Consider the following 13,142-nt stretch of genomic DNA (forward strand, 5'->3'; position numbering starts at 1 on the left):
CTAAGATGTAAGAGAAATTTGTATGTATGTTTAAAACGTAGTTGAAATTTCAAATGACAGTAAATATGTTAGTCTTGAGACAAAATGCTAACGTATGGGTAACAAGTAGAACATAGCAACTACAAATACAAAAAGCATAGGTACCAAAACACATACTGGACTTTTGTATCTACATTTGTCCTTCAGTCTTGTTTTACATGTTTTTTACTTTCATGTAATACCTCTTCGCATTCCAATCTTCTTTTACATGTTGTACTGGGTTGTTGTGCTTTAAAATCTGTTTCAAAGTGTTCTTCCTGCATTGCAGAGCTGCTTTCTTGGGATCAACTACAGCCACATCACCTTGTAACAATCCTTGAACTTTTAAAGAAGTTCCTTTGTCTTCATAACTGTGCGATGCTGATTATGATTCAGCCGCTGGTAGACATGCTATGACTGTGTTTCGAACAAAAGTTTTGCCTCTTGCTTTGCTCCATGACGTTCTTAATTGGAAAAGGAACTGTAAATCTCTTGATTTTTGTTTGAATATATCAGGACTAAAAGGTGTTTCATGGTATTGATAAGATCAGTAATAATCAGAAACTATATGAATTTTTTTATTAACTGGTAAATAAATATACTTGTTCTTCTGCCTCAATTATGTCTTCTCCTGACATACATAGCAACATGCTTGCTTCTTTGTGCTCAACATAAGCAGAAAAATTCTCAGTACCATCAAATAGTTCTGCTTGGAACCGTAACCTATATGTATATCGTAGTTAAGATGACATGTTTCTAATGAGCATAGATTTTCAAAAGATATTGATAAGTTATAGTGTTTTTAGGCTTGGAAAATCATGGTTGCAATAAAAACATGTGAACTCATATTTGTATGCATCTCCGCAAGACAGAGCAACCTGGACAGGCTAGAAAATATACAGAGTCCTCCGAATTTTTTATTCTTATCTTAGCCTTTATCCAAAATGATTTCACTTGCAAATCAAAATAAGTTGATGTTTAAAACTATTTTTGACTCTAAGTCTAGATAAGTCAATGGGTGAGTAAACATGAGCTTACTACTTCGTTCAGGCTCAGAATCTGGCTGATTTTTTCGAATTTGGGAGTCAACGGTTGGTCTATTTCCTGGTTTGCTTTGTCATACAATTTTTGGGAGACAATAATTTCTATATATTCTTTACTGGTTTGAATCCTTAAAAAAAGGGTGTATATTAGTTATTTATTTCTAGAAATATGGGAATAAGGACAAACATGAGAAAGAAATACGAATAGAAGCGTGAACATGGAAAAAAAGTAAGTGAGTACAGCAAGATGGATGTTCCTTTAGCAGAATTCTCTGTTTAGTTGTTACCTATAAGTTGATCCAATACAATGCAATGATACGTCAATGTCCTCATTTATTATGGAGCCCTTTTGTAATAAAAATAATAAATTTGATGGCGAAGTTTATAGGACTGCAGAAGATATTTGTTGCCTTATTTTGAGGTATAGTTTACCATGGCTCTTATGCTAATATAAGATATGATAATGATGTTAAGTTATGAGATATCACGTAAACAGTGTCATTTTTATAAAATTGTTAACAAGCATTAATTAAATAATTATAAATAACCAATTGTTAAAACAATCAAAGTTTGGAAGAGAAACAATACTATAATTTCTTATTTCTAACAATTTGTAAGTTTTTAAAATGTTTTTATTATTATTCTCTTGATTCTATGTGGCATACAGAAATAAAACAAAAGATCAAGAACACTAAAATAACATCTTTTTATATCTTCATATTTGTATTTGACTAAGAACAAAAGTCTTAACTGTTTTTTTTCAAAACAAAAGTTAACCAAACAAACTACAAAAATATCATTCAATCAACTTTACCATCACGTTTGTGTATTCAATAAATGTAATATGTGCCTATCAAAGCCTAAGAATTATTACAAATATTATGTTGGAACTTTTCAAGTTCGCAATCTTGATTTTGATGATAACAAAATTTGTTAATTTGTGTTACTAATAATCTATCTTAGTGTGCAAAAGTTAGGATCATTCACGAGTTGTTTACATCGCATGGTGAAGACATAACTGATCGCACAAACTGAATCAGTCTAACTGATTACGTCAATTGAGCAGTCCAGTTGACAAGTGGTTCAGCAAGAAACCTCAAAAGCCTGGACGGCCAAAGAAGTGTTCAACTGATGAAGAAACCCAGCTGATCAATTCAACTGAACGAGAGTGAAATCAGTTCCACCGACGAGTCAACTGATTTCAGCAGCACAACTGAAGATCAGTTCAGCTGACCAGTTCGGAGCATCAGTCAGAATCTTTCAGTTGTAGATGAAGACAAACTTCTTCAGTGGATTCCAGCTGTGCGTGAAGGTACAAAGCCATTATCCGGTTAAAGGACAATAATGGATGTTGCATCAGAGCATTAAAGACAAAACAGTTTTAGAAGGACAGTCGGAAAGTCGAGACACGAAGTCCAAGAAATTAATTCAAGATGCAACAGATACAATAAATGAGTCTCACTGTACGTTCAGTTTTCCCGCCTATATAAAGAGAAGATCAGTGAAGACTCAACAAGTAGAAGCAAGAAGAAAAAGAACGATATACAGAAACAAAAGCTTCAACGCAAACAAGAGAGAAAAGAAAGGGCACACACATTGCACATCAGTTTTCAGAAGCAATCAGCCACAGGGACACTTTAACGTGTTATCTGCTTAGTTTAGAAGCTTATTTCCCTCTGTGTGTGAGAACATCCTGTTAAATTCTCACACACAAACACTCTCAACCACTCAAATAAAGTCTTGCACAAAGACGTTAAACTTGTGTATGTAGTCTTTGACACATAGGCGTTAAAAAAGTGTTGGCTGGAAGGTGCTGCCTTCAGTCGTAGCTAGGAGTTCAATTTAGGCAGTAGTGTAAGTCCTAGCTGAGTGGGTTTGTACAAATTATTGTATAAATCAAAGTGTTCTAGTGGATCCTACCCGAGGCGGTAGAATGGGTGACGTAGGAGCAGTTGAAGTCTCCGAACATCCATAAACATATCTTGTTTATTTAACTGATTAACTGCTAGTTTTCAAACTATTTGGACCAGTTAGAGTATCCATCAGTTCAGTTGTCACCATAACTGAACTGATGAATGCAAAAACCAATCTACCCTTTTTTAGTTATTCAGTTTACATTAGTTAAAATATTTTCTAATAACAGTCTTCTTCACGAAGAATTACTTCGAGTTTCTTCCGCTTGGTTTTAAACCAAACTCAATTTAGTTTATCGGTGTTAACATTCTTAGAACATGAGCTATTGCAGCTCATTGGAGAATATATTGTTTGAAATGCCTTCAAAGGCACTAGCACACTAGGTCCTTCATATTATTTTTTAGATTTGAGCAGGTAGGCTTAGAACTACATATTCATAATTCGTAAGGAAGTTTTTTTTTTTTTTTGGAATGTATGGTCTGTGAAAGTAGTTGTTGAATTTATACACAAATTAGAAGAGAAAAATAAGCATTATTTAGTGTGATTTAAAAGTTGGAGCAGAGGAATTTCATATACCATATTTATTTTGATTCATTAAAGATCAATCTAAAACTATGTGACAAAATAACCAATAGCAAGATTATGAATTACCATCGTTTTAGTAGTTCATTCCGTTGTATTGGAGGGTCAAACAGAATTGTACTATTTGGTACTGTACCAATTGATAATCCTACAACAGTAATATATTTTCATCAACTTAAACAAGGTTTGTTAACTAAAACTCACTAAAATATATCAAACAATATGTATAATATTGAAGAAATTACTTTTTATAACTATGAGCTAACATTAAATAGAACTGATTGTACCGTAAAATGTGTTGACAGAAAGTCGCATCCCTAAGATTACAGGAAGAGTGTGAACATTTTGAGTCAAAAACGGTGCTTCGGTTTGGAGAAATTCTTCCCATAAGTTGAGAATTAATGGTCTACGTCTGCCAAGATAAGAAACCTGTTATTTTCTGGTCTACATAATTAGTTGAAAAATGAAGGAAAGCAATTAATATTGTGGAAATTTTTAGAAAGAAATTTACTCTTTGTTGACGATGACAAATTCCTGTAAATTCCTTTTTGTTTTTTCAACAACCGTGGTGAAAAGACATGTACCACGCTGCATAATAAATCTGAAAAATATGTCGCGTCAATAAATCTGGATATAATGTAGTTGCATACTATAAAAGAATGTTGGAGCAAGAGCTTAACTGATTTGTTTACTGGACACATATGCTAATTCAGAGCATTATGCAAAAGTTGTCAGTTGGTAAGCATGGTCGATAGGTACTTGTTCTTATTCATTTGCAATCTTAATATAAATACTTCTGCTAAGCAACATTTGGTATTTTTCAGATGCAAACATTAGTGCATTGCTGTTTATTTCTTTACTTTTGGCATTCACAATGTAGTATGTCTTGTATAATTGAAGTAATCTGTCTAATTGCTCAACATCTTGGTGATAAATTATTTTATGGAAATAAATAGGTAAAGTAAAAAATCAATTCCAGACTGAAACGTTATCGAAGAAAGACAATGCATTTTACATATTTGTCAACAAAAACAAGCTTTTGTTGTCTTCCCCATTTCAGAAAACGAATTGGAGTTTTTTCAGAAACCAATACTTTGACAAACCATTTGCGGAAATCTGGTTTTAGATTCACAAAGATTGTACATTTGTCTTCTAATGACCTGAATGTAAAGAGAAAAGAGAAGCGATGAGCACAAGTAATTTGCAGCACTAATATATGGAATTCAGGATAACGTATGGAGAAATAGTAAAAATTTTACAAGTTGCGGGCTTGTTAAAATTCGTACGGAAGTATGAATCAAAATTTTTTTATCTCCACAAGTGTGAAATTAAAACTACATGGTCGACTAAAGAAATAATTCTAAATTAAATTGTGTAGCTGGGAGCATACAATTTTTTTTAACAAAACTAATAATTTTATCTTAACAAACCTTACAATGTATATATATAAATATTTAATATACCTTTATGCGTAATGATTTTGATATTAATAAGATAAACAAAATAAGAATTTACCTGTCAATAAGCATGTGCAAGCGTACCAAAACCTCACGGTGTACTACATTTTTTGTGTAGGTAGTACTTTGAATTAATGGTGTTGATGGTCTGATAAGCACTTTTATTTGATCTATATTCTTACCTCTTGATAATGCGACATAAAGTTGTCCATGTGAGAAAACTGGTTCTTTTAAATAGATACCAACAAAATCTAAAGTTTTTCCTGGTGCTTTGCTAATTGTCATTGCATAACATAAACGAATTGAAAATTGCTTTCTTTTAAATGGAATATATGAAAAATCGTCATGCAGATATTCTAATGTTATTCGAAGAATGAATACAGGTTTTCCTGCATGTGTGCCTACAGAAATTTCAGCATAAATAACATTTTTGTTAAACCCCTGACAAAGTAAGCGTGTACCATTAATATTTCGTAACAATATGATTGGTGAATTCATTTTCAAGATTAATTTGTGTGGCGGAAGCCTTTGAGGAGTGAAATAGTGGAATAAATCTTTTTGATCTGTTATAACACAATCACTTGTGTTTCCATCACAACTTTGATGCGTTCTTTCTTCGTCAGGAAATTTGTAAATTAGAACATCATTTATTTCGTGGACAAATTCGTTTCTTGTTGTAAGTATGGCGCGTTTTACAAATGAATAAAAATCCAAATCTGAATCATTAATGTTTGGGAAAACCATGTTTATTAATGTATTCAAAGAAGTATTGTCATCTGTAAATGGAATGTTAATGTGAGACAAGATTTGAATTTCATTGTTTTCATTAGCATTTTCAACTCCATCACCAATTTTCAACAGCCAAGATGAGAAGATAGAATCAGATAACGCGCGCATATTTTTTTTGGAGTTTTATTTTATTTAACTAGTTCCACAACGGTGACATGACAATTGAAGAATCTATAATATCTTCTTTCGTACTTTTTAAAATAATTGGTAATTTTTGACAAAAATCTCCACCGAACACAACAATTTTACTGTCAAACAGTAAATTTGAATCCATTATGTCTTGTAACATTTCGTTGAACTTGTCAATAACATCACGCCTAGCCATCGTAGCCTCGTCCCAAATAATGAGTTTTGCTAGTTTTATTAAATTTGCTAATGTGCTTTATTTACTAATGCTACAAGATTTGATATTGCTTTCCTATAAAGGAAGTTTAAATCTCGAATGTGAAGTGCGACCTCCTGGAAGCAAAGATGCTGCAACTCCTGAAGTTGCTGTCGCAATTGCTATATCACCATTTGATCGAATTGTAGCAAGAAGTGTTCTATATAAAAAGGTTTTTCCAGTACCTCCAGGATCGTCAATAAAGAAAGCACTTGGCAAATCATTACGAACATGATATAAGATTCGATTGTAAGCATTTTTTTGTTCTATACTTAATTGTTCAACAGCTAAAAGATCTTATGCCGGTATACAAATCTCGCGCTGAGTTTGTAAATCTTTTGCCAATCTATCGTTAAAATCTAAGATTACATCTTTGTCTGGCATGAAATAAGTCTTCCAAATTTTTTCACATGGAATGAAGGTAGTTGTTAACTATGTCTAAAACCTTGTGACTAATAATCTTTGGAGTAAGAGCTTTATAGCTGAATGAGAATTTTTATGCAACAAAATACGAGGACAGTAGCAAATAATTGTCGCAAAGCATGATACATTAAATAACCAGCAGCTTCTTTGATACCCATATCAGCAGTGTTATCACTTTCTATTAAGCCTAATGTTAGTGCTGCTTCTCTGAATGTTGTAAAAGTTACTTCATTGATCGTTCTCAAGCCTTTAAAAGAAGCTGGTTTTCTGACATGCATCAGCAACAACTTTAATAAAACCTTTTCACAATCCAAAGGCCGACGGCTAAAAATTCGGTCTATGGCCTCTTTTTTCCTACGTGGTTCCCACTCTTTGGAATCGTTGTGCCAAGTAAAATATTCAGGAAATTCAACATAAAAATATTTCAGGCTTTGAGCGTAGCTATTGTATTTGTTCATATGGAAAAATTGTGTTAACATAGTTTTCTTAAATGTTGGGTTGTTAACAATATTGTACAACGCTTGATTAGCAGCAAATGTTACAACTTGTTCAATTTCTAAATGAACTGGTAAGCATATTATAGATGGACATGGTTAAGATAAAATCTAAACATGTGCCAGATGGATTCAGGAGGTGAAATCCATCTCGCAGATTGGAAATTTTTTGCTTCGTCAATAATGTGGTCTTGTTCATCTCCAAGTAATGTATATAAAATCTTGTCATGTCTTTTGTATATATATTTGTAGATATATTTTATAGCTTGAATTGTTGAACTTATTTCCGACGTTAATGTGGCAACATATTTCAACGTTAATGTGGCAGTTAAATTTAGCAAGAAAATATAGATTGTAAGGAACAACCCAACGATTATCAAGTTGCGAACCCCTTATAGTAATAACACGCTTGTCATCTCGACGACGATATATTGGGTATGAATTTGTTCCATATTTAGTGTTTTCTCAGTATTCTTTAGGATAATTATATTTACATGGAGTTCTTTTTCATGCAAGGACATGTTGGATTAAGTAAACCACATGGACCATGCATCATATGTTTTACCATGAGTGAAAACAAATATGGTTCAGTATGTGCATCAGGCAATTCTACCCAAACAATTCTGTCGAATGCCTCAGGATGAAACATTTTTGAAGTCTGATTTAAAATAAGCAGGAAATGGACATGAGGTAAGCCTCTTTTTTGGAATTCTATCACGCTAGTATAAGCAATAATGTGCCCAAAGATATCTTTCTTGAATAGTTCATCTCTTAAAACTTGAAGTTTCGCATGAAAAATCCTAGATACCAAATCAGGTCTATTATGGATTTCATCAGATAGAATGCAGGACTTTATTTCATGCCAATTCGGATTCGAAGTTATTGTTAAAAAGATGTCAGGCTTCCCATAATGTTGAACTAATGCAATAGCATCCATGTATCTTTTACGCATATCTCTAGGGCCTCCGATGAACGACGTAGATAATATTACATATTTTCCGACATCGGAACCTATCTCACACCCTTGCGTAATACTATCTAATGACCCATTATAGGCCTCATTTCGCAAACGGTTTTGCATGCTTGAAGTCCTAAAAAATTACTAATCTTGATGTTTCAATTTTAATATACATGTCTAATATTGTAGGACCGAGTGCTTACCACTTTTACCAAAAGCTATAGATAGTGGTAATGGTGCAACTCAAATCTTTTAAACCGCACAACAACTCAAGCACCACAGTTCGATCGCTCTACCAAGCAGGGACAATTATTGCACCCAATAATCTCCCTCCCAATAATTGCACTCCTTGCAATCAATGAGAATCGAACCCGTGACCTTGGCTCTGATACCAATTGTAGGACCGAGTGCTTACCGCTTTACCAAAAGCAATAGCTAGTGGTAATAGTGCAACTCAAATCTTTTAAACCGGACAACAGCTCAAGCACCACAGTTCGATCGTTCTACCAAGCAGGAAAAATTATTGCACCCAACAATCTCCCTCCCAATAATTGCACTCCTTGCAATCAATGAGAATCGAACCCGTGACCTTGGCTCTGATACCAATTGTAGGACCGAGTGCTTACCGCTTTACCAAAATAATAGCTAGTGGTAATGGTGCAACTCAAATCTTTTAAACCGCACAGCAGCTCAAGCACCACAGTTCGATCGCTCTACCAATCATGGACAATTATTGCACCCAACAAATATATATTGTTGCAAAATCGTACCAATATGTAGTAAGAAAGACCTATCATTTTTTCTTTTGCAATTTGTAACAATAGTACTCACGAAATGAGTCCGTCGACCTTTGTGTACTGCTTTTTTCGAAGCTATACCAAGAAAATACATTTCTAAGTATAAAACATTGTAACTATTGTATAATAGAATTTTACTTTTAAATGAAAATTACCTTGAGTTTCAGTGCTTATAAAAAATTCTGCGCTCGCAGAATTTTCTATGCAATTTATGTTTTCACCGTCACAAGTTAGTCTAGGATGCAATTTTTTTTTTGTTTTCGATCTAATCTTTTAATATTTCATTGCCAACCAGATTCCCCATTTGGGAATATGAGAGGGTATTGCAAAGGACCATAACAACCGAAGTAGTGTTTAATTATCTGGGAGCAACTGTTTTTTGGATATACTTGTATATGTTGGCCTGTATATTGATTTTCATCGCTAGATTCTAGCTATATTCCAGCAACCTGAGACAAAGTAGGTCTGTTAAAAACACGCTGATCTGTAACAGGGTCAGCCTGTAAAGCAATTTTATATTCGTCTAAGTTGTCAACAATATTTAGACCACGGAAAAAAAATTCCATATTGGTTTTTCGATAAAATATGAATTAATTTCTGTATAAGACTTTCCTTAAATTTTGATCTAATGCACAGACGGTTAGATAGTTCATGTTCAGTATCAAAAAAATATAGTTGTAAGTTTTTTGGGGTTTCATTGCCTGACGATATTAATTGGCCGATAAAATAATAAATTTGACCTTGTACACAGAATATAAATTCCAGCATTTCTTTTAGCAAAAGATGTATCACAATGTATTCCCATTGATGTGAAGGAAAAAATGTTATTGTAACTATGAATACATATGTTAAACTCTTTTGCATCATCAGCATTACCAACATACAGTTGTACTAAGTCCGAAGGCATTTCTGAAGGTAAAAGATTTATTTCTCATAACGAACAACAAAATGTTGGTGATTCAGCATATATGCGCGTTGCACCACAAAATTTACAATCCATCATATTAAATAGTACATATGGAGTACTCGTTATATATGTCAATGGATCAGTCTTAGTTTTTTTTACATCAAGTATTTGTAAGCATGTTTTTATATTTTTGGTTTCAACGCATATTTTTTTGCAACCAACGATCTTCTAAGCAAGCATATTTTCGTTTACGAGAGTTCTTAGTCATGTTGGTCTCTATTGCAATATCTTTTCTTTGTCGCGGCATCGTTGTTATTTTATAATATCAAGTAGATCAAAAGGTCCAATTTTAATATTACTTGGTTTACTGATATACGAAATTTTTAAATAAAGCTAGATATGACACATTCAAAAAAAAAAAAAAAAGAAACACACAAAAATGAGCTATAACCTATAGTTTGACACCACAAAGGCTAATGAATAAAAGCTGTCTATGGTAATGAAGATAAAAAAAATAAACCACGTATATAGTAAAAAACCAAGAGTACTAAAGGGTAAACTAATAAAATTGAAATAAAGATCGAACATGTATACAGTACGAGAGGACGAGTTCGCCATAGTTTTAATTTGTTGAATCTTCTTATTGATTGCAATTTGTTTCTATATAGCAAAATCAAATAAATCTATACAGAAACGAACAACATCCTATTTTAGCGAGGTAATGTACCAAGATATCAGTTAGCAAGCTTGTAAAATAATTCATAACCAGAATCCGTAGAGTGGAGAGAGTCTAAATTAACAATTTGCTTATTTATTGCAACTTCATCTCTTTTTTTTGTAATAACTATTTCAAGCCATGCATCCTATAGCTGCTATTTGTTCAGTAGGCTAAATAACATACAAAAAAAATTTTGTTTGTGTTATGAAGCCAAGGGAAATTATTAGTTGTTTAAAAGTGTTTGTAAAAGTAGCATTGATCTCACGGAAGCTGTGTCCGAACCAATCTTTGTGGAAGCAAGTCATCACTATCAAGCTTAGTGGATAAAGGAAAATAATAAAAAACAAGAAAACGGGGTGTTGTTGACGTTTAGATAACTCTGCATACCTTTGAAAATGATAAATATTCAAGAAAACTGAGATTCTAAGGTTTTACTCAGGTTTAACATCAAATCATTTTTTAAAGTAAAACAACATATTTTTTCAGAAACATAGTGTTTTATATGTGCAAAACAAGAAATACTATACGATTTCTTAGTGCAAAACAAAAGGCAATTAAATATTTTAAATAGTTTAATGTTTTGAACAAACCAAAGGCGGATTTTTTAGAGCAACAAAAGTTAGCTTAAAACCCTTTCAAAAGCAGAGCAAAATCCCAAAACCTGCTGCCTAAGCAAGATATTAACGAATGAAACGCAGGGCACCAGTAACATATCGAAACAAAGCCGAGGGGGAAAAAATAAAAGCGAACTAACCTAGGAAAAGCTTTCGGACCAAAATCAATATGGGCATCCACATCCCCAAAACAAGGGCAAACAAGAACTAAAACCAATACATCATAGGTAATAGAGAATAAGAAACAAATCAGCCCAAAAAAATTTCAAAAAAAACTTTAATTGTCTAAACGAAGATGTGCCAAAGTATTTCCTTTAGTAGCTCAATTAAAAAACAAAAGTTGTAACAAGGAAAAACCAAGGGCTCTCCGCTCAAACAAGGGAATTCTACAAAGACACGGGGAAAACGATGCCAAAATTCCCAACACGATTATTATAGTTGTGAGGGAGAAAAAACATATGAAGAACAACATAGCCGAACAAAATGGAGGGAAACACGCACCTGGTCTATAACAAGGGAAAAGCAAAGATTCTCCACTCGAGCAACAAAAAAACGAGGAACCTCCTCAAAGACACGGGGAAAACGACGTCAAAATAAGGCGGTCCGGGGTACCGAACGACACTTCCCAACACGATTAATGTAGCAACGAGAGGGAAAAAACACATAAAGAACAACAGAATCGAAGAGAACGAAGGGGAACACGCACCTGTCGATGCTTTCTGGGGTAAAAAGGTCGAACAACGCATGAAACTTTTAAGGGGGAATGATCACAAGCAGATGGAGGCTTGAAGAAGGCCGAACAACAAATGCAACAACTGAAGAAAAAGAATAGCAAACAGATAGAGTTGAAAAAGTAGGAAAAGGTGGAGAGAATAAATTGCAATAACCCCTACACAAGAGCCCTCCTCTTGACAGCACAGACTCTTGATTTGTTGGAGAAAGCAACGTAGGACGCGTGTTTTTTTTGACCGGGAACCGTACCGAAATTGGCCCAACAAAATTTATTCGCTCTTTCATAGTAAATACTAGGTATCGTCACCTCAATTCTTGAGATGTTTGTCCAGGTTCGCAGCTAATCTAAAACAATAAACATAGTAACTATCTTTAGTATTATTGATATGGAAGATAGATACGGATCACCCAATATGATTTTATACACACAGAAGGAGATTTTCCCAACAAAAACAATTTTTTACCAAAAACTTTCACCGATAACAATACAGTTTTGCCTTCCTATCAATCGCACATAATCAAAACTTAGTGATAATTTCGAAACCAGAGCATTATCACAAACGTAGAACAGTGAAAGAAAAAATATTAAAAAAACATCACCACAAACCCACAACAATCAATCAAACAAATAAAACATTCTAAAAATTCCGAAAAATCAAGTAGAAAGCACAACTTCAATCCCCAGCCAATCACAACCCATTCAACAACACCAAGCCTTACAAACGATTGAGTCGATCCAAAAAAACCACCACTATCGCGTCGATCGCGTAAACAACCTTCTTCCTCTACGTTCTTATGTGATTTTTCCTTTTAAAATTTTTTTTTGCTATATGTTTTTAAAGAGAGAGAAATGCAAGAATAGCCTTACAAAGCATGTTCTACAATCAAAGGAGCAAAGAATATTAAATTCATTTTACGATGAAATTGGATAGTTTTACATATGATATATAAGGTTTATTTTAGGACCTGTTCCCTAACTGTGAGAAATAACATGAATATTTTATATGGTTGTGCAAAGATGATCTTCGAAGAAAAAAGATACAAAACACAAAAGAAAAGGTTGTTTAAGTTGAAAACATATCTCTTTCTAACGTTTCTGAAATCCAGAGCAAAGTCCAGCTATTTCTCAACAATCCATAAACACCACAACTTTATAAATTTTCAAAAAGCCTAATTTATTCATCTTAATTTTGAAGAGTATCCCAATATACTTTAATAATCAAAATACCATTTGAATTCCAGCCTGATGGTCCATTCTGATCCTGTCATAGAACTTTAATTCAACTCACAATCACAGAAAAAATATTCTAGTTC

At 33.4% G+C, this 13,142-nt stretch overlaps 1 protein-coding gene across 4 annotated transcripts; it reads right to left on the minus strand.

The window, feature by feature from the left end:
- Window positions 1-51: 51 nt before the first annotated feature.
- On the minus strand, window positions 52-11,964 carry LOC142532018 (replication protein A 70 kDa DNA-binding subunit B-like). 4 transcript variants are annotated; one of them, XM_075638319.1, is made up of 7 exons: window positions 11,598-11,964; window positions 10,351-10,424; window positions 4,573-4,717; window positions 4,069-4,158; window positions 3,845-3,969; window positions 3,627-3,705; window positions 52-741 (listed from the first exon to the last, which is right to left on the minus strand). In XM_075638319.1, the coding sequence occupies exons 4-7, from the start codon at window positions 4,149-4,151 to the stop codon at window positions 600-602; spliced, it is 429 nt and encodes a 142-aa protein (XP_075494434.1). In that variant the 5' UTR covers window positions 4,152-4,158; window positions 4,573-4,717; window positions 10,351-10,424; window positions 11,598-11,964; the 3' UTR covers window positions 52-599. The 4 variants fall into 4 exon arrangements, with proteins under 4 accessions (XP_075494434.1, XP_075494459.1, XP_075494442.1 ...); XM_075638344.1 differs by lacking the exon at window positions 10,351-10,424 and having other exon boundaries at window positions 11,803-11,964; XM_075638327.1 differs by lacking the exon at window positions 10,351-10,424.
- Window positions 11,965-13,142: the final 1,178 nt, after the last annotated feature.

Source organism: Primulina tabacum, chromosome 2, assembly GCF_025594145.1.
Source record: "Primulina tabacum isolate GXHZ01 chromosome 2, ASM2559414v2, whole genome shotgun sequence".
NCBI classification, from domain to species: Eukaryota; Viridiplantae; Streptophyta; class Magnoliopsida; order Lamiales; family Gesneriaceae; genus Primulina; species Primulina tabacum.

Bases quoted from the DNA above. Each gene is read 5' to 3' on its own strand.
- LOC142532018 (XM_075638344.1), bottom strand. From the start codon at position 4,151: ATGCAGCGTGGTACATGTCTTTTCACCACGGTTGTTGAAAAAACAAAA. The intron at 3,970-4,068 runs GTAAATTTCTTT...TTATCTTGGCAG, and splicing joins TTTGTCATCGTCAACAAAGA to ACGTAGACCATTAATTCTCA. The intron at 3,706-3,844 runs GTACAATCAGTT...TTACTGTTGTAG, and splicing joins TTCTGTCAACACATTTTACG to GATTATCAATTGGTACAGTA.